The sequence below is a fragment of the Bubalus bubalis genome, chromosome 13, assembly GCF_019923935.1.
Source record: "Bubalus bubalis isolate 160015118507 breed Murrah chromosome 13, NDDB_SH_1, whole genome shotgun sequence".
NCBI lineage: Eukaryota > Metazoa > Chordata > Mammalia > Artiodactyla > Bovidae > Bubalus > Bubalus bubalis.
In genome coordinates this window covers 37,379,523-37,405,680 of record NC_059169.1, presented here as the reverse complement: position 1 = coordinate 37,405,680, position 26,158 = coordinate 37,379,523, and the positions used below count along the sequence as shown (strand labels likewise).

Genomic DNA, 26,158 nt, shown 5'->3' with positions numbered 1-26,158 from the left:
TCTATTTTGGCCCAGCATTTTATTTATCAGACTCCAACCACATTTTTGAGATCAATATTTACATTATAAATATACAGAACTAGCTTAAGATAGTATACAAAGGTAAATTTGAACAATTAGAGTATGGTTAGGACGTATCCACGAAAAATAAAATGAGACATTTTGAGTACCAAGAACGCTTGAGTCTCAAAATTCTACTTTTCTTCAATAAGTATTATAATTAGGAAAAAACTGAGTACTCCTTGTTCAATAAAAGAGTACTAAAGTTAACTGATACATAACATGTGACTATGTCTTTCACAGATACTAAAAACAAATGAATATTAGCAATTCAAATCCAACAATATACTCTTAAAAAGATAATATATCACATTCAACTCAAAAACAAGGATGTACAACATTGGAAAAGCAATCCAAAATCCACACTGACAAAAAAATAAGAGAAAAAAAATAACACACTATAAATAAACATGGAAAACACACTTGACAAAAATCAAATACCCATTCAGGACAAAAAGCCCAAGTATATTAAGAACAGAAGAGAATTTCAAAACTCGAGTTGAAGGTACCTATGAAATACCCACAGCAACACAGTAAAAGCGGAACGCCTTCATTCTAAGGCTGTAAGCAAGGCCAAGGTACCTACTCTCAGCAATTACACACAACATTGTGCTAGATCTGCTATCCTCTGCAATCAGTCAAAAAAAGAAAAGAAATAAAAGGTATAGTTATATAGAAAATTATCTCCCAGAAATCAAATGCTTTTATTTGTAAGAGACATAAAAAAGAATCTTAAGTGTGCAGAAAAGAAAAAAACAGTCATTTGCAATAATGTGTGGATTTAGCAAAGTCTAAATATATAAAAATGAGTAATATATCTATATCCTAGGAGTAAACAGTTAAAATATGTAAAAAAATAGTATCAGGAAAGTTAAAGACTGGGAGAAAATATTTTGTAAACCACATATCTGACAAATGACTGTGCTGTGCTGTGCTTAGTCACTCGGTCATGTCTGACTCTTTGTGATCCCACAGACTACAGCCCGCCAGGCTCCTCTGCCCATGAGGATTCTCCAGGCAAGAATACTGGAGTGGGTTGCCATGACCTCTGTCCAGGGGATCTTCCCAACCCAGGGATCAAAGTCAGGTCTCCTGCCCTGCAGGCAGATTCTTTACCGTCTGAGCCACCAGGGAAGCCCAAATGACTAGCATCCAGCATATATAAAGAATTCTCAAAATTCAATGAGTAAAAAACAAACAAGCAAGCAATCCAATTAGAAAATGTGCAAAATACATGAACAGACATGTCATGGAAGAAGATATACAGAAGGCAAAAAGCACAAGAAAAGAAGTTCAATATCATGAGCCATTAGGGAAATACAAATTAAACAAATAAAATGAGAGGTAGTACACACCTATCAGAAAGGCTGGAATAAAAAATAGTGACATTAACACAAACAGGTGAAGAGGTAGAAAAACTAGATTGCTCATGCATTGCTGATAGTATAAAATGACACAGAGACTAGAAAAAAAGTACAGTTTTTTAGAAAATTAAACATGTACTTACAGTATAATCCAGCAATTGCACTCTTAGGCATTTATACCAGAGAAATGAAAACTTATGTTCATACAAACACCAGCACATGAATGCTCATAGAAGCTTTATTCAAAATAAAACTGGAAACAACTCAGATGTCCTTTAATGAGTGAAGGGTTAAACAAAATGCGGTATATCCATGCCATGCAACACTTACTCAGCAATAAAAAGGTGCAAACTATTACTGATATATGCCAACAACTTGGATGAATCTCAAGAAAATTATGCTGAGTGGAAAAAAGCCAATTCCAAAGGTTACATACTGCATGAATCCATTTATATAACATTTTTGAAATGACAAATTATAGAGATGGGGAACAGACTTGTGGTTCGCAGAGGCTAGGGAGAGGGTGAAATTTGGAAACGTATTTGTTTACATAAAAGTAGCACAATGGATCCTTACAATCAAACTTGTTTTACATCCTCACTGCAATGGTCACAAAGACCCACACATGATAAAACTGCATAAAACTAAATACACACAAACAAATGAGTGCATATAAAACTGGTGAAATCCAAATAAGATCCATAGGTTGTATTAATATTGATTTCCTGGTAGTGATATTTATAATACTACAATTATACAACACCTTACCAATGGAAGAAAATGGGGAAAGGGTACATAGGATCTCTCTGTATTATTTCCTAACAATTGCATTCATATCATAATCATCTCAAATTTTTACAAAATATATTTGTAAATAACAGCATTTACAATAACATCAAAAATACATAATTATTAAAGTATGCAAAGTCCTCTCCACTGAAAAACAAAATAACATCACTGAGAGAAATTAAAAACTTAAGTAAATGGTAAGAGAATCTACATTTATCAATGAGAAGACTCTGTATCATTAAAATGGCAATTTTAATGCCCCCAAACCTACAGATTCAATGCAATTCCAATAAGAATTCTAGAGGCTTTTTAAGAATGGAAATTGACAAGCTGATTCTAAAATTTACATAGAAATATAAAGAACCTAAATTAACTAAAGCAATTTTTTTTAAAAAAGACCACAGTTAAAACATCTGATCTATTTCAAAACTATTGAAGACATATAGTATTAGTATAAATATAGATCAATTAAACAAAATAAATTCCAGAAATAGGCTTACACAAATATAGTCATCTGGTTTTTTACAGAGATGCCAGAATAATTCAAAGGAAAAAAGATTCTTTTTAAGAAATGATGCTGGATCAACTGAATACCAACATGTGAAAAAATGAACATCAACTTTTATCTCACACTATATACAAAAATTAACCTGCAATGGATCACAGACCTACATGCAACAGTTAAAACTATACAATCTCTAGAAGAAAATCTATAGACAAAAACCTAGGACACAAAATACATGAAGCATAAGAGAAAAATCAATTCTTTAAATTTATAAAACTTTTGCTCTTCTAAAGCACTACAAAATCAAAAAAGGCAAACCACAGGACAGGAGAAACTATTTGCAACACAGCTGACAAAGGACTCTGATCTAAAATATATAAAGTACCCTGAGAATTCAAGAAGAAGAAGACAATTATTAAAAGGGAAGGCAAGAGTTGAACAGACATTTCACAATAAAAAGACATAACTGGTGAAAGGCTTATCATATGATGATGATGACAATGTTCACACATTATTTGTCATGAGAGAAAAGCAAGGGAAAACACCACTGACATACCCTTATATCAGAATGACTAAAATTTTGTGTAACTCTTAAAAGGGTGAAAGACAGTGGTATCTTTTCAGGAGCATTTTTTTTCCCCTAGCATATAAACTTTGACCATAATTATTTCATAGGAAATCATTTTACCTGCTTTAAAATCATTCATTTTCAGCTATGATTCTAAGAATAAAATTAATGTGAGTATTAAAAAAAACAATGACTAAAATTTTAAAGACTAACAAGATCATGTGTTTGCAAATATATAAAGCAATTAAACTTCCACACACTATTGGTGGAACAGTAAAATGGGAATAGTCACTTTGGAAAACAGTTTTCAGTTTCTCAAAAAGCTAAACACCCACCTATTAAGCCACCTGTGAGGAAGTGTTAACACTGAGTTAACACTGTTTATTCTCTGTATTTCTCCAAGGGAATCATCACTGTCCCATGGCCAAAACTTGGCAATGGAGTCTTTAGAGAGCTTTCTTTATGTTAGGTATTGATGATTCTGTTACATACTCCTACAACAACAGACCTTATCCACTAGCTGGTCCAACCACTTTGCAGAAACATCACGACTGACAGTGTGAACCCAAGTTTCACCTGCTGCAGCTGGCTGCATGTCAGGATATACCTATGTGACCAGATCCCCATATAAGTCTCAGATCCTGAGACTCAAATGAGCTTCCCTGGACAGAAATATTCCACACATACTCCTGTGTTTCACTGCCAGAGAGAAAGCACGGCCTGTGTGCTCAACAAGGCAAGACCAGGAGGCCTATGTCGTTACTCCCTAACCACGAATACATTTATTTTTCCTCCTGCTTACGCTGTACTCCTTGTTGTAATAAATCTTAGCCATTATTGTAAACTGCTTTTGAGTCTTATGAGTCCTCCTGAAATCAAAGATATCATCACCTTAATCATCCCAAACCTAGGTATCTACCCTCCCCCAAAAAACAAAAACGTGTACCCACACACAGACTAGTACACAAATGTTCATAGTGGTTTTATTTGCATTGGTTGGAAACTGGAAACAACACCAAAATGCCCATCAACAAGTGAGTGAATTAAAAATCAGGATATATACAAACAATGGGATACTAATCAGAAAAGGAAAAAAAAAAAAAGGAAAGACTATTAATATATACAAAAACATCAACAGAACTCAAAATCATTATGCTGAGGGAAAGAAGCCAGATACAAGAGTGTACCCAGTATGATCACGTTTACATGAAATTCTAAAAAATGAAAAGTAATCTGTAATGACAGAAAGCATATCTGCAGTTGCACAGATTCAAGGCTGTAATGGGGGTGGGGGTGGGGGCGCAGGGGGGGTGTGGAATGCAGCGGAGATAAGGAAAGCCTTAGGGATGATGGAAAGTTTCTAAACCATGATTGTATTTTTCAACACTCACAGTTTCAGGTTCTGCCATTAAAGAACCTGATCTAAGATAGATACATTTGATAGCAGGAATTTGAGGAAGTTTCCTATGTCATGGATTTGACTTCTCTTATAAGAAAGTGAAGTCATTTGCTGGAGAGCAGAATTTATCACAAGTTTGAGGCTTTGAGGCGAATGGCAAAGGACTGAAAAAGACATAGGAAAAATGGAAGAACTATTTGACCAGAAAAAACAAGAAAATAATCTGGCTATGGAAGGTTCATTTGATGCTGGCAATCATGAAAGGGTACTGCTGTCAATAAACTCTCCTTTAACTCCCTTTACCAGGAGGTGCTCACCTGCAGGGAAACATGGCTGCATTTGTACAGGACTGAGTTTGGACCGGGGGCGGGGACCGTGCTGGGTCTTTGCTGCTGTGAGGGCTTCTCTCCAGTTGTGGTGAGCGGGGCCTACTCTAGCTGTGGCGCACAGGCTTCTCACTGCGGTGGTTTCTCCTACTGCAGAGCATGGGCTCTAGGCACGTGGGTTTAGCAGTTGTGGCACATGGGCTCAGCAGCTGAAGCTCTCAGACTCTAGAGCACAGGCTCAGTAGTTATGGCACATGGGCTTAGTTGCTCCGCAGCAAGTGAGATCTTTCTGGACCAGGGATTAAACCCATGTCTCCTGCACTGGCAGGCAGATTCTTTGCCACTGAGCATGAGAGACGCTCCAGGACTGAGTTTTGTCAGATAAATCCAACAAATGTACAAATGCGGAAAAGGAAGATGTGGTAGTCAGAATAATGGCCTCCAAAAACATCTCCCCCCTAATCCCCAGATCCTGTGAGTACATCACCTTATATGGTAAAAGGGAGCCTGCAGATGTGTTTAAGAATTCTGAGATGAGGGTAGTTATTATGGATTACTGAGGGAGGCCCAATGTAATCCCAAGTGAAAGTCGCTCAGTTATGTCCAACTCTCTGCAACCCCATGGACTATACAGTCCATGGAATTCTCCAGGCCAGAATACTGGAGTGGGTAGCCTTTCCCTTCTCCAGGTGATCTTCCCAACCCAAAGATTGAACCCATGTCTCCCATACTACAGGCATATTCTTTACCAGCTGCGCCACCAGGGAAGCCCATGTAATCCCAACAGTTTATATAAATGGGAGAAGGTGGCAAGACAGTTGGAGAAAGAAATATAACCACATGAAAGGGTCAGAGTAGTGTAGCATGAGAAGATTCAACCAACAATTACTGGCTGTGAAGATGGAAGGAAGCAGAACCCAAGGAATGCAGGCTCTAGAAGCTGGAAAAGGCAAGGAAAGGAATTATCTCCTACAGCCTCCAGAAACAGTACAGTCTTGCCGACACTTTGATGGTAGCCTAGTGAGACCAGCCACCTGAGACTTTAGACTTCCAGAACTGTAAGATAATTTGTGCTGTTTTAAGCCAAATATAAAATATAAAGTTTGTTATAGCAGCTATAAAGAACTAATACAGTAGATTAAGCAAGAGTTTTTCTAAAAATACTGTGGTATCTATACCAGATAAGAAAGAAAGTAAACGAAGGCGATGGCTAATGGAGAAATGGAGGGGCCAATGAGAGCAATAAAGAAGATGAATTAGTACAGCTGCTGCTGCTGCTAAGTCGCTTCAGTCGTGTCCGACTCTGTGCGACCCCAGAGATGGCAGTCCACCAGGCTCCCCCGTCCCTGGAATTCTCCAGGCAAGAACACTGGAGTGGGTTGCCATTTCCTTCTCCAATGCATGAAAGTGGAAAGTGAAAGTGAAGTCGCTCAGTCAGGTCCGACTCCTAGCGCTAAATAGCACTTAAAAAGTAATTTTTATAAAACGAAGGTGGGTGAAAAAATAGTCCAGAAATAGTAACAGAGGACAGAGACTAACACCACCACTTTATACACTCATCATGAACAGGAAATGTTTCCTACTCATCTTTGCATCCCAAATATCCAGCACAAGGTCTGCACAGAGTCAGTAATTAAAGTCTAAGGAATAACTCAATGAAGTTTTTTTTAATACCGTTCTTATCACAAGCTGCTCCTAAAAAGTAGATAGAAAACCTAAAGGCCAACAGAAGAAAGATAAATTATTAAGGGAACAAAGCTAGCCAGAGACAGAATTATTAAGAGAACAAAGCTAGTCAGTGACAGAATTGAAAGAGAAGAAAGACTTTGACTTTTTATCTCTTCCTAGATACCACATGCCACCACTTTTAGGAAAATCAACAAATGAAACCTTAAAAAGGATTTTAATAGATTTTCAATATTCCTATATTCAGACTCTGCACATAGCATGAAAAAGTGGAAAAGGGGAAGAGACTGTAAATCTGAATGACTGTGTATAAATATTTGTTAAAGGTTTCCACACATCAAGATAGTAAGAATAATCTCCACTTACTTCCCTCTTCTGTCTCCAAAACAAAAGTAACAAGATGTGATACAGTGAACATATATTATTTATCTGCCCACACAGTAACATTTTCCTTAGGGCAACCACATTCCACATAGGCTGTTCATCAGGGTGCTCACCCACCGTCCATTACAAAAGTAACTCAGAATCTAACCAATCGAAGTACCCCATTTTCAAGATCACAGTGAATAATGCAGGCCAATTAAAAACCCTATCCAAGATTTTCTGCCACAACTAGTAGAAGAAATTGCCTTTTGCCTAAAGAAAATAAAGTTGGAGCTGCCAGCAGCCTTAGTCCTCAGCCACAGGCAATAAACCCACACCCAGAGGAAAAGAGAAGCAAGAGGATTCAATGATATTATTATAATCCCTGGGTCCAAAGGATTAATTCCATCCCCTATCCTTTTATTTTTGGTTTACTACTTCAAAGTAGATTTCTTCCAGCTACAGGAGCAAGAACACTCATTAAAAAGGTCAGGAAACAACTGTCTATAGAACTTAAATATGCTATACAACCCAAGCTAAGTAACTGTTTCTATAACCAAAAGTAGAGCTCCTCAGAAATCATGGTTAGGATTTCTCTCTTCCTCCTGTCCATTATAAAAGAGACTCTCTTATAGAAAGTGAAATGTTTAAGAAAAAACTAGGTGGATTTTATAGAGAAGATACCTGCATTAAATAGGGAAAAGAATCCTTGATCTCTTAAGGTACCACCAAGTTCAAATATTCTCTATTACCTTTTCTTTTGTACAGCCACCAACAGTCAAAAAAAGTTCAGAACAATATACACGCACCAATACACTCTCTAATTCATAATGTATGCATAGGTATATGACAAACTTGAAACCAAGTCCCAACTCACAAGCCAGTTTCAGTCAGTTTCTAGCAGGTGTAGTCAGAATGAAAAAGGGAAGATAAACAGATATCCTCCCTCAAGGACTAATCAAAGATAACAGGAATAAATAATAAATAATTTTCAGATTCCGAATAATAACTTGCAGGCGTCCGGTCAAAAACGCCAAAAAGATAAAATTAAACAGTGTGATCAAATGATAAGGGGCTTTAAATATTACTTTAGTGCACAGAAATGATTATATGCATATCTTATTGCTTTTATTAAAGTAGTTGATGTACAACAATGTATAAGTTTCAGGTGAACAACAGTGATTCACAATTTTTAAATGTTACATTCCACTTAGTTATTATCAAATATTGGCTGTATTCCCTGTGGTGTATTATATGTCCTTATAGCTTATCTATTTTATACATAGTAGTTTGTACCTCTTACCTTTCTAGCCTTTGTATTTTTATTCAAATTACTGTATGAAAAAGTCCTTATTCCTTATAAATTACTAAGTTTTACCTTGCTTCTTGTCTTCACTTTTGATTTGCTCTTCTGTTTTCTTTTCAACTTCTTCTTATTTAAAATTTTCTTATTCCTAAAAATTAAAAAAAAAATGGAATAAAAGAATGATGGAAGTTCATATTTAGACTATATAAAGCTATTAAAAACAGGTACTCCCAAAATTACGAAACAATATATACTCTAGGTATACATACAAGATACTAACATACAACAGAGCTATTGACAAGATAGCACAATACTGGATAGCTAAGAAATACACATTATATTTTAAAATGTGAATTCTGAAAATACTTTTCTAAAATTAAAAAATGTAAAAAGGCATCAAATGAAATTGTTAACACTTTATTCCACAGCAGGGCTGCTAATAAATATTAGTTATGTTTCCTTCCCAGAAAAATCTGCTCTTTGTAATAGTGAGGACTACAATGCAATAAAGCCAGGAGTCCATTTTTACTGAATTACTCTAAGAAAACCCCAACTCATACACTCCTCATATGCAGCAGCCAGTTTTTCATTACCCACAGCCCTAAGATCAAATTATCCTTTAAGCAAAAGAAAGTCCCTTAATGACTTTGAGGAAAAAAAAAAAATCTTTAATGTGGCAAAGAATAAGAATTATAGTGGAAGAAATAAGAATCAAGGAACATGTTTTATTTTCATCTCATTTAATATTTTTCATGTCTACCATGTTGAAGTGTATACTGCCAGGTACTAAAGACAAGATGAAAAAGACAGTTCTCGTCCTCAAGGAACTCTGAGACTTGAGTGAAAATCATAGTTTAATGATCTAACAGAAGGATGCTACTGCTACAACAAAGACAAAAGATGAAGAGGAGGAGGAGATGAGGAGGAGGAGGAGGAGGAGGAGGAGGAGACCCTAGATGCTACAGAGGTCAGGTCCTTAACACTTGGTAACTAACGCAGTGGAAGCTGTGACCAAAACAAAAACTGTAAGGCTAGGTCACTTGGAGGTAGGAATGTCATTCACAAAACAGGGAAATCAAGGGGAAGAATTAGTTTGCAAAAGGAAAAAATAAATTTGCTTTTGAAATGTTTGAATTCAAGATACTAAAATGTCAATAAAAAACACATGAACAAGCATATGAAAACTTAATGCTTCAGCTTCATACTTTAACCACAAAATCTTATTACATATCATAAATAGTTCTTAAATCTATCTACATCAGCTCTTTGCATTTGCATCAGGAATTTATGCAAATCCATACCTCATATAGGAATTCAGTCAACTTAAAAAAACAAACGTTTTTTTGTTTTGTTAAAAACCAAATGAATAGGTAATTCTCCCACTACAAACTCTATCAATATGTTCTCAGTTCTTTCCCATAAAGACCAAAAGCACTGACCTGGTTTAAAAGATTCTCTACCAAGACCTGACTCTCCTCATTTTGCATCCTTTTCCAACTTGTTCATCACATTCCAGCCACAGGGACTATTCTTTCAGCTGTTTGAATCTGCTAGGCTTCTTAGGGCTCTCATGAAGTCTTCCTGGAATGTTATCCCACATCTCTTGCTAAGTAACTCCTATTCATCTCTGAGGCACCAGGTTAAGAGTCACTTACTCAGAAATGTCCCAGACTGGGCTAGTTTCCCTAACATGGATTCTCATTTCATCTTATACGTGTGTCCCATCACGTAACCTACAACTGCAATTATGCTTAGAGTTATCTGTTTAGTGCTGCACTCGCACCAAGAAGTAAGCTTCAAGGGTTCAGAGGCCACATCGTTCTTGCTCACTGCTTCAACCTCTTTGCTCAGAAAAGTGTCTGAGATAAAGGACTCAAACTACTTTGAGAGAAAGTGGGAGGAAGGAGAGAGGCCAGGGAGAAAAGAATTTCAGAGCTATAGCTACCAGCCTTAGAGTAAAGTAAGGGGAGGGTCAAGGATGGACTCATCGATACATTTAAAGGATATCTAGCCAGAAACGTCCTTTAAGGAATTATTCACAGGATTATTTTCCTCAGATTTTCATGCAAAGGAAGTAATGGAAATCATGTATGCACATGGGATTTCCCCAACACAATATAAATGCTACAAAAGACAAGGGAAGGAGAGTAATAGTATCAAGCACGACACACAGATAGATATACCTGCTCACACAATCTACTCGACTATGAGCAAAAAATATCTATTTCAACATTTTCCCTCTTAGCACCTGCATCAGTCTCTGACACATCATGGATGTTCAAGATACCAGACGAATAAACAAGGTGATGAAAAGTAATGAGTATTTTTCATGTGTGGTTTAGAAAATCAACTTTCCTTTATACTCAAGTTTATGTAAGTGAAATCAGTTATTTGACCAAAAGAAATAAGTAAATACTAAAAGGTTAACCCCTTTTATACAATTTAGAAAAGCATCAAGGTTCATTCAAAAACCAGTCATTATAGAAACAGAATATGTATATATATGTGTATATGTATGTGTGTGTGTGTGTGTGTGTGTGTGTGTGTGTGTGAAGTCACTCAGTCATGTCCGACTCTTTGCGACCCCATGGACTGTAGCCTATCAGGCTCCTCCGTCCATGGGATTTTCCAGGCAAGAGTACTGGTTTGCCACTTCCTTCTCCAGAGGATCTTCCCCACCCAGGGGTCGAACCCGGGTCTCCCACATTATAGGCAGACAGGAAGTGGTGGTGATCCAAATTAAGATGGATTTCCTGAAGCCTACTTAACACGGACTTAAATTTTCCAAAGCATACACCAACACTTTTGTCTGTTTTGTATAATGGACTTCCTTAAAGTTCAAATGACTTTATATGTTTTCCTAAAATATTTTATGCATTTGGCATCTAATTAGTTATAACAATTTTAATGAATCTGGATCCACCAATTCTGAATATACACATCATCTGACACTTTTCCCAAGTCCCCACAAATTGATTTTATTGTGGTTTTTGTTGATGTGGCTTGCTTTAGAAGTAGAGGGTTGCCCAAAAAACCTAGTAAAAAGCCAAAAACTATAGGTAGGAATTCTGTGTTCAACTTAGAAAATAAAAATGCTATTTATTATTAACATCCTACTATATGACTGCATTTCAGAACTAAGCATAAACTTTTCATGCTATCTAAGGATGGATAGACAAAAGAAAAACTCTAGAAAAAAGCCTTACACATTAACATTTCACCATGGAATTTTTGATGATTTAGGACTTTAAATCTTAAATCAATAGGAGCTTAATGAAGAATGTGTGGAATTGGTCCTGTAAGATTTTTAGTCTTCTTACAAAAAGAACCTCATACCCATGAGATTTGGAAGAATTATGGGTGGTAATGAAAGGCAATCGTTATTAACATGCTTTAAATATTTATTTTAAAATATTTACTTTAAAGATTCTAAAGAAAAAATTCTCTTAATAGCTACCAGTTCAGTAAAACCAAATACTTCTGCAACAAGAACAAATAAATTTTGCAAGTTGTTCCACATTACATATCATTAGTTTCTATATCCATTTAACACTAAGTCTATTTTCTAACAAAACAAAAATCAGCCATAATTTTATTTGTAACTTCACTAACTCTAAATCTGTTTCTCTGTTTGCAAAATAAAAGGTTGAAGGAGATTATCTCTGAAGTTCCTTCAAACTCTAAACTGCTAGTATTTAAATAAGCCAAAATTCAAAGAACATATGGAATAAGAGGGTTTCAATCATTTGTTCAATTTCCCTTAGAAATGAGAAATGAAAAATTCCCGAGTCTATGGTCTGAGACATGAATAAGCAAATTTTTTTTGTAAAGGGCCAGACAGCAAATATTTTATGTCTTGTGGGCCATAAGATCTCTGTTACAACTGTTCATCATCTGCTAACATGAAAGAGTCACAGACAACACAGTAACAGATTAGGGTGGCCGTGCTGCTAGTGGTAGAGAAGCTGCCTGCCAATGCAGGAGACGCCGGAGACACAGGTTCGATCCCTGGGTCAGGAAGATCCCCTGGAGGAGAAAATGGCAACCCACACCAGTATTCTGGCCTGGGAAATCCCATGGACAGAGGAGCCTGGTGGGCTACAGTTCATGCGGTCACAAAGAGTGACCTGACTTAGCGACTGAGCATTACAATCTAATTGTGATTTCTGAATACTGAAATTTGAATTTCATACAATTTTCATGGGTCACAAGACATTGTTCTCCTTTGACTGAGTGACTGATGTGTATCTATTCATTTTAAAATGTAAAAACCAGTCTTAGCTCACAAGGCGTACAGAAAAGGAACTGAGCTGCATTTGGTCTGTGGCCCATAGTTTGTTGACCCTGGCCTAGAGTATATTTTGATAAACAGTCTCATATCAGAAGAAAAAATATAACTATTAGCATGCAACACAGATAAAACTATTCAAAACATCACTATGCTTATACAAATAAGCACTCTGAAAATTATCTGCCTTTTCTTTCTACAAAGACAAACTCCTGACTTTCACTTCTATTTTACTAAAGAAAGATACCAGATAGGAACAAGTCATCACTTTTCCTTCAAAAACTGGACTAATACAAGAAAGGTCTGGATGCAACAGGGGAACTAGATGAATCCAGATATGGACGAGCACTTCCCAGAAGAGCTGCGATCACTGGCATCTTCCTGCATGAGGGCATTTGCAGAGTGTGGGTATAAGTGAGGACTGAGTTCACTGCTACTGCTGCTGCTGCTAAGTCGCTTCAGTCGTGTTCGACTCTGCGACCCCATAGACAGCAGCCCACCAGGCTTCCCCGTCCCTGGGATTCTCCAGGCAAGAACACTTGAGTGGGTTGCCATTTCCTCCTCCAATGCATGAAAGTGAAAAGTGAAAGTGAAGTCGCTCAGTCGTGTCCGACTCTTCGCGACCCCATGGACTGCAGCGTACCAGGCTCCTCCGTCCATGGGATTTTCCAGGCAAGAGTACTGGAGTGGGATGCCATTGCCTTCTCCGTCCAAAACTATGGTGCCATCCAAAGAAGCAAAATAATGTGACAGTCAAGAGAAAAACAGTCAGTCAGGTAGACTCAAGACAACCCAGACACTGTGAAGCAAGGACTTGACCTAGATGCAAAGATGAACAAAATGGATGAAATGATGTAATTTTCAACATTCAAAGAAAAAGCCAAGCGGATTTCCTGGAACAGAAAACTCAATATCTGAAATTAAGAACTTGTCAGAAGACTCTAAGAGCAGAACAGAGCAGACGAAAAGAGAATTCACTGACTTGAAGAAAAGCCAAGAAAAAATATCATCCAAACTCAAGCACAGAGAAAAGAATGTAATGAACAAAAGAGTATGAAACATGTGAGACATAGCCAAATTGTCTCATATTCATGTAACTGCAATCTCAGAAAAAGAGAGAAAATAAAGAATGGAACAAAAGCAGTATGTGAGGAAATAACTGATGATACTTTTACAAAAGTAAGGAAAGAAATCAATCTAGAGATTCAAGAAATTCAGGGAATTCTAAGAAGGAAAACACAAAAAGAAAACCACACCTAGACATACCAACTGCCTGGCACAGTCAAACCGATGAGATAAAGGATATAGAGAAAATGTCAAAAGTAGCCGGAGGGGAGGGGGGGGAACATTTGAAGACTGACAGCTTCCATTTTTTGTGCGCTGAAAAGTGCTGGGGGGTAGGGGGAGGATGGGAGGGTTAGCAACCTAGAATTATATACCTATCAAATATATCCTTTAAAAATGAACACAAAAATAGGGCTTATCTCTAGTGGTCCAGGGGTTAAGAATCCACTTTGCAATGCAGGGCACACAGGTTTGATCCCTGGTCCTGGAAAATCCCACATGCCATGAAGCAACTGAATCTGAGCACCACAAATACTAACCAAGGCTCTAGAGCCCCAAGAGCCGCATTTACTGAGCCCTTGTGTGGCAACTACTGAAGCCCATATGCCCTGGAGCCTGTGCGCCACAACAAGAGAAGGCACCACAATGAGAAGCTCTCGCACAGCAACTAGAGAATAGGCCCTGTTTGCTGCATTTAGAGAAAAGACCGCAATGAAGACCCAGCACAGCCAATAAATAAATATTTTATATAATGAAGAAAAAATAGAGATGATTTCAGATCCACAGAAGCTGACATAATTTCCCATCAATACACCAATACTATAAGAAGTATGAAAGAAAAGACTTCCTTTAAAAATTGCAATGTCAAAATTTTAAATAAAAGAACATAGACTAAAAGGATTGCAGAAGATATATCCTGCACACACTCACTGGCCTCTCCAAAAAAGCTGGTGTGGCTATATGCTACTACTAAGTCGCTTCAGTCGTGTCTGACTCTGTGCAACCCCATAGAGGGCAGCCCACCAGGCTTCCCCGTCCCTGGGATTCTCCAGGCAAGAACACCGGAGTGCATTGCCATTTCCTTCTCCAATGCATGAAAGTGAAAAGTGAAAGTGAAGTCGCTCAGTCTTGTCAGACTCTTCTCGACCCCATGGACTGCAGCCTACCAGGCTCCTCCGTCCATGGGATTTTCCAGGCAAGAGTACTGGAGTGAGGTGCCATTGCCTTCTCCGTGGCTATATACTTGATGAAGTAATTTTTAAGGCTAGAAGTGCTATCAGAGATGAGCAGAACATTTCACAATGTTGCAAGGGTCCATTCAGTAGGAAGACACAAAAATCCTAAAAGTGAATGTGTATAACAGCAACAGCATAGCTTCAACATATAGAAAGCAAAACTGAGAGAAGTTAAAAGAAGAAAAGACAAACCCACAGTTACAAGATCAGAATTTAACATCTCTATGTAACTGATAGAACAAGCAGAGGACAGAACAGTATGCAAGTAGGAGGATGTAAAACCATGATTAATCAACTTGACCTAATTAACAGACATAGAAAATCACATCCAACAACTGCAGAATGCGTATTCTTTTTTAACGTAGATAGCCTATTTTCCAAAACAGATGATATGCTGGGCCACAGACCAAGCCTCAACAAATTTTTAAGGACAATGATCACAAAAAAATTAAACTATAAAACAACAACAGAAAGAAAACTATGAAATTCTCAAATATTTGGAAATCTAAAAAACAGATTTCTAAATAACCTACGGATCAAAGAGGCCTTACATATATATAATGGATATATATATATATTGTAAGGCCTCCATCTATAATGGAGGCCTTACAATGGAAATTAGAAAATATCTTCAATGGAATAAAAATTAAACATGACATATCAAAATTTGGGGAATGCCACTAAAGAAGGACTTTGAGGAAACACATAGTTTTTTGCATACAAATGTATTTGATGAAAAAAGAAACTCTGAAAGTAAATGATGTAGGCTTACAACTTAAGAAATTAGAAAGAAGACAGACAATTTAGTGTAAAGAATGTAGGAGAGAAATTAAAATAAGAGCAGATATCAGTGAAACAGAAAGAGGAAATCAAGGAGTCAAAACTGGTTCTCTGAATAGATTAATAAATCTAATAAACTTCTAGCAAGATTGGTCAGAAAAAAATAAAACCACAAATTACCCACGTGAGAAATAAATAAGGAAGGGGACATTACTACACACACTGCCTCTAAATTTCACAACTTAGGTAAAAGGACAAAATAACTTCTCAACACTATACAAGGAAAAAACACAATGTCTGAGTGGTCTTCTGTCTGTTAAAGAAACGGAATCCCTAGTCAAAACCTTCCCACAAAGAAAACTACACTCAGATAGCTTCAACGGTGAATTCCTCCAAACACAGTTGCAAATATCAGTCTCAGACTAATTCTTCCAGAGAATATAAAAAGAAAAAAACATTTCCCAGCTCATCTTAGGAGGCTAGCATAATTCTGATACCAAAGTCTGAAAAAGACACTTTGAAATAAGAAAATATCAGGCTAGTGTTTCCCATGAACATAAAAGCAAAAATACTACATAGCAAAAAAGTGGAAAAAAGCCAAATGTTCATCAGCTGATAAAGAGATTAAACAAAATGTGACACATGCATATAATAGAATATTATTCAGCAATAAAAAAGAATGCAGTGGAAACATGCTACAATCTGGATAAACCTTGAAAACATTATGCTAAATGAAAAGAAGCAAGGGCCACAAAAGATTACAAATGGCATGATCCCATTTAGATGAATGTCCAGATCCACAGAAACAGGAAGTTGATTACTCGGCTTGTTAGGGGCCGATGAAAGGTGACGGGAGTGACAACAAAAGGATACGGGGTTTACTTGTGGGGTGAAGAAAAATGTTCCAGTTGAACAACTTTGTGAATATACTAAAAATAACTGAATTAAATACCTTAAAAAGTTCAATTTTATGGCATGTAAACTACATACCTCAATATAAAAATATGAGGAAAAAATGCCATTGACCTAAAAATAATTTCAGTGTCCATCAACATATAAAAAGGATAATAAATAAAATGCCAAATTTATTTTTTTTTTAAGTTTCTCCTTATGCTGAATAAGGGAAATAAGGGAGCAATATGATCATTTCAACAGAAGCATTATTTTATAAAATTCAACAACTATTTGTGATGAAATGATTCAGTAAACTAGGAAAAGAAGATATGTTACTAATCTCATTAAGATTATCAACAAAAACTCTACAGCTAACATTGTACTTAATTATACTCAATAATGAAAACTTAAAGACTTCCACGAAGTACAGGGAAAAAAATAAGAATTTACACTATTACCACTTCTATTTAATACTGTATTGGAAGTCAGTAAGTCAAGCAAAAGAAATAAAAGTCATAATGGTTGAAAAGGAAAGACCAAAGCATTGTTATTTGTAAATAACATAACTATATTTATAGAAAATATAAAATAATCCACAAATAATTAATAAATGAACTATCAAGGTCAGCAAATACAAGAAATTTTTAAAAATCAATTAATTTATAAAATACCATATGTAAATTGCAGCTTCTCTATAGAAGCCAGACTTATTTCTCCTGTGTAATTAATGTAATGATATTTTCACTGTGTTCATGCATCACTGAATAAATTAGGGCGGGAGAGTAGTCTGATTACTAAGTAGAAAACTTTTATTTACTTAACTTAAGCTGATAATTAGTAATAAGAACAGAGATTTTAATAGTTCAATTGGTCTAGGAGAGAAATGCAAAGAGATTTCCTACACAGCTTCAGTCTCTTGATTTTTATCTGCAAGTCTTTAGATCAGGATAGGAGTCTTTAGGTTGGGAGGTCTTTAGGTTTGAGGTAGGGCTTCCCAGGTGGCATGCCTGCCAATGCAGAAGATGTAAAAGACGCAGGTTTAATCCCTGGGTCTGGAAGATCCCCGGCAGGAGGGCATGGCAACCCACTCCAGTATTCTTGCCTGGAGAATCTCATGGACAGAAAAGCCTGGTGGGCTACAGCCCATAGGGTCACAGAGAGTTGGACACGACTGAATCAACTTAGCATGCAGGAGTGGGAAGGGAAGGCGGGGAAGGGTAAGGCTAGGCAATGAGCAGACCAGCATAAGAAAGGAGATACTGGGAATAGAGAGTGAGGGGAGGAAAAGATTGAAAAAAAATTTTTTTTAATTTTATTTTATTTTTAAACTTTACAAGATTGTATTAGTTTTGCCAAATATCAAAATGACTTTATTAGACCATGCCTCATGAAAACTTATAATCTAGGCAAATGGAGCCCAGGTGGGTGAGCAAAACTTGAGCCATAAAGCAACTCCAAAACTTTCTGAAGACAATTCATTCATCCCAGGACTAAGAGAGCCACAGAAGGGTCACGAGTTAGCAGTCATGCAACCAGGCACACAAAGCTACAAAGTACCATTAGTGAGAATTAGCAAAAAAAGACAATAGAAAGACAAACTACAGAAGAAATTCTGAGACACAACTAGGAAATGGCAACGCACTCCTGTGTTGTTGTCTGGAGAATCCCAGGGACGGGGGAGCCTGGTGGGCTGCCACCTATGGGGTCGCACAGAGTCGGACACGACTGAAGTGACTTAGCAGCATGCTTACCAAGCTTAAATAAAAAACTAGCTTAATAATATCTACAGGGTATGGAAAACATAGCACATTTGAAAAATAATCAAACTCAACTTCCAGACATGAAAAAAAAACTGCAACTAAAGAAGTGAGTTGACAGCATATTAGACATGATAAAGACAGAATTTGAAGAGATTAGAAAAAATTACTACAATTCAGATAGAAAGATAAAACGGGGTGAAAATATGTCCCTGAGACCTCTTTCAAAACTGAAATCTCCTCTTTCAAGTCCGTTCATCCCAAGAGACAGCACTTGCCATAAGGACACCTTTTCTCCCAGGCACTGGACCTCATCTCACACACCCTCTTTGGGATTTTGCTCAACCACTTACACCTTTCCTTTGTTCACTCTTTAATCTCTCACTTCTATGGCTTCTAACCTATTCGCCTCCTGCAACTGAAAAATGCAAAAAAGTTTCAAATGGTTCTCTACCCCCCTTCTCTCTCCATCACTTAACTTCTTGAGAACAACTGTCTCACACTCTCCTGCAATTAAGCTCCTACAACTATATGAGACTTCCCAACATCACAAACTTACTTGTTGCCAATGCATTTATCTTCAGTCTTCATCCTTTATATTCTTCTACATATGAGTACTGTCAAACAGTCTACTTCTTTAAATTCTCCCCTACCCTCAGCTTCTTGAAGAACCGCTATTTTAGTGTTCTATCTTCCCTTGATGATAGTCGTTTCTCCCTCTTCGGTATTAGCTCCTTTTTCTTCCGTTTCCTGTCCCCTAAATCTTTAGCATATACATTACTTCTCATGAGTTATCCGTTCTAATCTCTATATATTTCTGTACTGGTAACGCACATTGTTTTCAATAAGCTATAATGATGTTAATAATAGCTACGGAGAGGTCACACACAGCATCAGAATGGTGGTCTAGAGCCAGTAACTTTCTCTGACAATAAAGGTACATCTACCAGGAAAACCTACCACCTTTCACCTTGATGTGGTGGGCCACTTCAAAATCCCATCGCTAACTATTTAGCTCGGAGCACATAATATAACTCTTTACTTGTTAACTGCTAAAAGGCACACTATTTGGAATGTATTGATACTACTCGCTTTACTTTACTTTCACCCACTTAATAGTCGGACACGACTGCGCAACTGAACTGAACTGAATCTTAAAATAACCTCTATGAGGTCCATTAATGTCTTCACTTTCTCTTTTTTGCTCATCATTCTCGACATTCTCCCTTAGTCTACCATGTTATCAATAACCTCAGACATGCAGATGACACCACCCTTATGGCAGAGAAGAACTAAAGAGCCTCTTGATGACAGTGAAAGAAGAGAGTGAAAAGTTGGCTTAAAGCTCAACATTCAGAAAACTAAGATCATGGCATCCAGTCCCATCAGTTCAGTCCAATTCAGTCGCTCAGTCATGTCCGACTCTTTGCGACCCCATGAATCGCAGCACTCCAGGCCTCCCTGTCCATCACCATCTCCCGGAGCTCACTCAAACTCATATCAATCGAGTAGGTGATGCCATCCAGCCATCTCATCCTTCATTGTACCCTTCTCCTCCTGCCCCCAATCCCTCCCAGCATCAGAGTCTTTTCCAATGAGTCAACTCTTTGCATGAGGTGGCCAAAGTACTGGAGTTTCAGCTTTAGCATCATTCCTTCCAAAGAAATCCCAGGGCTGATCTCCTTCAGAATGCACTGGTTGGATCTCCTTGCAGTCCAAGGGACGCTCAAGAGTCTTCTCCAACACCACAGTTCAAAAGCATCAATTCTTCGGCACTCAGCTTTCTTCACAGTCCAACTCTCACATCCATACTTGACCACTGGAAAAACCATAGCCTTGACTAGACAGACCTTTGTTGGCAAAGTAATGTCTCTGCTTTTCAATATGCTATCTAGGTTGGTCATACCTTTCCTTCCAAGGAGTAAGCGTCTTTTAATTTCATGGCTACAGTCACCATCTGCAGTGACTTGGGAGCCTAAAAAAATAAAGTCTGACACTGTTTCCACTGTTTCCCCATCTATTTCCCCAGAAGTGATGGGACCAGATGCCATGATCTTCGTTTTCTGAATGTTGAGCTTTAAGCCAACTTTTTCACTCTCCTCTTTCACTCCCATCAAGAGGCTTTTTAGTTCCTCTTCACTTTCTGCCATAAAGGTGGTGTCATCTGCTTATCTGAGGTTATTGATATTTCTCCCGGTAATCTTGATTCCAGCTTGTGCTTCTTCCAGTCCAGCATTTCTCATGATGTACTCTGCATATAAGTTAAATAAGCAGGGTGACAATATACAGCCTTGACATACTCCTTTTCCTATTTGGAACCAGTCTATTGTTCCATGTCCAGTTCTAACTGTTGCTTCCTGACCTGCATATAGGTTTCTCAAGAGGCAGGTCAGGTGGTCTGGTATTCCCATCTCTTTCAGAATTTTCCACAGTTTCTTATGATCCACACAGTCAAACACTTTGGCATAGTCAATAAAGCAGAAATAGATGTTTTTCTGGAACTTTCTTGCTTTTTCCATGATCCAGCGGATGTTGGCAATTTGATCTCTGGTTCCTCTGCCTCTTCTAAATCCAGCTTGAACATCTGGAAGTTCATGGTGCACATACTGCTGAAGCCTGGCTTGGAGAATTTTGAGCATTACTTTACTAGCGTGTGAGATGAGTGCAATTGTGTGGTAGTTTGCGCATTCTTTGGCACTGCCTTTCTCTGGGATTGGAATGAAAACTGATCTTTTCCAGTCCTGTGGCCACTGCTGAGTTTTCCAAATTTGCTGGCATATTGAGTACAGCACTTTCACAGCATCATCTTTCAGGATTTGAAAAAGCTCAACTGGAATTCCATCACCTCCACTAGCTTTGTTCGTAGTGATGCTTTCTAAGGCCCACTGGACTTCACATTCCAGGATGTCTGGCTCTAGATCAGTGATCACACCATCGTGATTATCTGGGTCATGAAGATCTTTTTTGTACAGTTCTTCTGTGTATTCTTACCACCTCTTGTTAATATCTTCTGCTTCTGTTAGGTCCATACCATTTCTGTCCTTTATCGAGCCCATCTTTTCATGAAATGTTCCCTTGGTAGCTCTAATTTTCTTGAAGAGAGCCCTAGTCTTTCCCATTCTGTTGTTTTCCTCTATTTCTTTGCATTGATTGCTGAGGAAGGCTTTCTTATCTCTTCTAGCTATTCTTTGGAACTCTGCATTCAGATGCTTATATCTTTCCCTTTCTCCTTTGCTTTTCGCTTCTCTTCTTTTCACAGCTATTTGTAAGGCCTCTCCAGACGGCCATTTTGCTTTTTTTGAGTTTCTTTTCCATGGGGATGGTCTTGATCCCTGTCTCCTGTACAATGTCATGAACCTCCATCCATAGTTCATCAGGCACTCTATCAGATCTAGTCCCTTAAATCTACTTCTCACTTCCACTGTATAATCATAAGGGATTTGATTTAGGTCATACCTGAATGGTCTAGTGGTTTTCCCTACTTTTTTCAAGTTAAGTCTGAATTTGACCATAAGGAGTTCATGGTCTGAGCCACAGTCAGCTCTATACTTACCTCTATATTCACAATGCAACTGCAGCAACCATAACTGTCTACACCTCAGGAGTCAGCAAACTACAGTCTGCAGCCCAAATCTAACCTGCTACCTATTTTTGTAAATACAATTATACTGGAACACAGTCATGCTTCCTTGTTTAAAAACTGTCCATGGCTGCTTTCAAGCTGTAACAACACAGTTGCAACAATTTCAATGGAGACTGGACAGCCTGAAAAGCCTCAAGTATTTACTATCTGGCCAGTTACAGAAGTCTGCTGACCCTTCACGCATAAGACAATATCAAGCAGCCTCATGTGTGTTTAAGTGGATTCCCAGAAGGAAACGTAAGAGAAAGAGACTAGGTTTGAAATACTACTACTAGAGGAAATAAAGGCCACAATGTGTCAAATTAAACAAAAATTATATTGTACAGATCTAAGAAGTTCGATAAACACCAAACACATGAAAAACACACGCTAAGAAAAAACATATTTAGGAAGAGCATGGTCAAATTGCTAAGAATCAAAAATAAGGAGAAAAGTTTTAAAAGCACTCAGAGAAGAAATTCTGATGCCAGTATAGTGACATAAAACACAGCCTGTCTTTCACGCTGTTTACAACTATAAACTTTGGGCAAAATACAAGACAGAAAAAGAAAAAAAAATTACTTGAGGACTCTGAAAACGATACAAAAGATTGTGGGAGGGAGTCAAATTTGGAAAAGTGACCCAGAGGACAGTGAGCTTCCCAGGCTGGCTACCTGTTCCTCTTTTCTCTAACAGCTTTGCTCTATGACCAGGAAGCAACCACTGCATACAGAGAGCAACAACACAGAAGCTAAACCTCCAAGAGAAGCCCCAATTTCTGGCCACAGGAACTGGGGAAAGGGGCTCCTACATGCTGGAGAATGTGAAGAAAACCCTGGAAGGGTGAAGGATGGAGAAAGGGATTCTCTAATCCTGTCTACAAAGCCCACACAAATCTTGGGCTTGCTCTGGAGCTGCATGGTGTTAAGATAGACCCCACCAACACAACAAAGGCTCTGAGAACTGAAAACCATCACCCACAAAAGGCAAGATCAAATCTGCCATCTCAAGCTAAATGGGTTGAAAGCGAAAGTGTTAGTTGCTCAGTTGTGTCCAACTCTTTGCAATTCTATGGACTGTAGCCTGCCAGGTTTCTCTCTCCATGGGATTTCCCAGGCAAGAATTTTGGAATGGATTGCCGTTTCCTACTCCAGAGAATCTTCCTGACCCAGGGATTGAACACAGGTCTCCTGCATTGCAGGCAGATTCTTGACCATCTGAGCCACCAGGGAATGACAGACTGCTAAAAGAAACAGCAACAAAAATCAACGTTCTCCAGAGAATTATAGTAAGCTCCAGAGTTTTCAAAACAAACATGCACAATGTCCAAGATACAATCCAAAATTCTCACAATGCAAAAATAAAACATGATAGGGACTTCCCTGGCAGTACAGTGGGTAAGAGTCTGCCTGCCAAAGTGGGGGGGATGAGGGTTCGATCCTGATTGGGAATGATTCCACATGCCAGGGAGCAACTAAAGACCCATGCACCACAACCACTGAGCTCAAGCTCTAGAGCCCACAGGTCGCAGCTAGTAAGCTCACATGCTGCAGCTACCGAAGCCCACGTGCCTAGAGCCTGCGCTCCACAACAGGAGAAGCCACTGCAACGGGAAGCCCAAGCACCACAACGAAGAGTAGTACCCACACCCTGCAACTAGACAAAGACCTGCACAACCAAAACAAATATTTAAAAAAAGAAAATGTTATAAATTTCAAGGGAAGAAATAACTAATGGGTGCCAACCCTGAGATGATCCATATTATAATTATTCGACAATACCCTGAAAGCAACCATTATAAGTATGTTCCATCAAGTAAAGGCAAACACACTTGAACTGAGCAGGAAAATGTTCTCAAAAGACAAAGAGAATTTTTTTTTTTAATGAGCCGAATGTAAATTTTAAAACTGAACAATGCAGTATGTGAAATAAAATTCACCTGGGTGGGCTCACTAAGAGAATAAAGATGAAATAGAAAAGAGTCTGTGAACTTGAAAATGAATCACTAAAAATCACCTAATCTGAAAAACAAAGAGGAAGAAAATTGACAACAGAAAAAGTGAACAGTCAGAGATCTGTGAGACAATCTCAAAAGTCTTCTCATAATTGTCATTGGGATGTTAGAAGAAAAAAAAAACAAGAAACTAGAGTAAAATATTTTAAGAAACAATGGCAGAAAAGCAGAAACAGGTACACAGAAGTAGAGAAAGGACTTATGGTTACTAGAGGGGAAGAGGGGTTGAAGTCAACTGGGAGACTGACACTGACATATATACACTACTAAGCATAAAACATGGAGAAGGAAGTGGCAACCCACTCCACTGTTCTTGCCTGGAGAATCCCAGGGACGGAGGAGCCTGGTGAACTGCTGTCTATGGGGTGGCAAAGAGTCGGACACGACTGAAGTGACTTAGCAGCAGCAGCAAGCATAAAACAAGTCGCTAATGAAAACCTATGACACAGCACAGGGAATTCTATGCAAGGCTCCGTGGTGACCTAAATGGGAAGCAAATCCAAAAAAGAGAGGATATATGTGTATATATAGCTGATTCACTCTGCAGAAACTATCACAACGTTGTAAACAACTATATTCCAATAAAAATTAATTTCAAAAAATAGGATCAGTGCCCTATGCAAGTACAGATTGTCTTGGACTTCTGAATGAAGTCAGTCAGAAAAAGAAAGACAAACACTGTGTGATATCACTTGCATGTGGAATCTAAGATATGACACAAACGAACCCATCTGCAACAAAGATTCATGGACATAGAGAACAGATTTGTGGTTGAAGCGGGAGGGGGTGGGAAGGATGGTGTGGGAGTTTGAGGTCAGCAGATGTAAGCTATTATATTATGGAATAAACAAGGTCATACGATATGGCACAGAGACCTATATTCAGTATCCTGTGGCAAACCAAATGGAAAATATTTAAAAAATAATAATCTATATACATGTATAACTGAACCACTTTGCAATACAGCAGAAATTAACACAACATTGTTATACTTCAATTAAGAAAAAAAAAAAAACAGGCCCTGGAGGAGGAAATGGCAATCTGCTCCAATATTCTTGCCTGGAAAATCCCATGGACAGAGGAGCCTGGTGGGCTGCAGTCCATGGGGTCACAGAGTCAGACATAACCGCACACGAGCATGCGTGATCCTCTTTGAAGAACAACAGAAGAGTAAATCCTATGAGTTTTCATCAAAGGGGAATTTTTTTTAATTTTTGTATCTATGAGATGATGGATGTTCACTAAATTTACTGTGGTAATTACTTCATTTGATGTATGTAATAAGCCAAATCATTATGCCATATACCTGATACAATCATACATTCAATCAAGTAATCTCAATAAAAACACAAGAAAAAAAGAACAGAGGACTGAAAATTTAATGGCAGAAACAAAAAGCCTTCAATATATCTAAATATTAAGATGTTTCTTTAAAGGATTTCAAATACTGAACATACTTAATAAAGGTACAAGAACAAGATTCCTTTCAGATCTGCAGATGACACCTGATCCAAAGGCAGAGGGAAACACACCCTGAGTTCTTGGATTCCTGATCCTCCTGACCATGTGAGGCGGGCAGCACCCTTTCTGATCAGAATGTACACAGTAGAATGAGGAGAAATCCTGGTGACAACGGCCATCCCAAGCAGTTGAAGACGGCGCTAGCTTTTGGGAGTGAAGGAAGCTGGAGGAGAAGAGAACATGTGTGGGGCAGCCTGGGTCTCTGTGTCCAGTGAGAGGCAAGTAGGTAAGTGGAAGCATTTTAGCAGGAGACAAAAGAACTTGAGAGAGGGAGGTCCAGCATCTGGGAAATACAACATCTCCTAGATTAAAAAAAAAAAAATTACTTGGTTGTTTTTATAGTGCTAAGTAAACAACCAAGTAAATCCAAATAAAAGCACCTGAGTGACCACAATAGGCACCACCAAGTCCCTACAATCAGATCCTAATGCAGGACCCACTGAGTCTCAGATACGATTCTAATAACACAGATGATGGCTTGCTTTCTAATTTCATAGCAGGCTGCTGCTGCTGCTGCTGCTAAGTCACTTCAGTCGTGTCCGACTCTGTGACCCCATAGATGGCAGCCCACCAGGATCCTCTGTCCATGGGATTTTCCAGGCAAGAGTCCTGGAGT

At 38.2% G+C, this 26,158-nt stretch overlaps 1 protein-coding gene across 11 annotated transcripts in view; it reads right to left on the bottom strand.

The window, feature by feature from the left end:
* Positions 1–26,158, bottom strand: part of MYCBP2 (MYC binding protein 2) — a 263,442-nt gene that overhangs the window by 221,848 nt on the left and 15,436 nt on the right. For all 11 annotated transcript variants that reach the window (XM_025262731.3, XM_044927209.2, XM_044927208.2 and 8 more), the window contains exon 2: positions 8,439–8,514. In XM_025262731.3, coding sequence (XP_025118516.3) covers positions 8,439–8,514 — 76 coding nt within the window. The remainder of the gene's footprint in view (positions 1–8,438; positions 8,515–26,158) is intronic.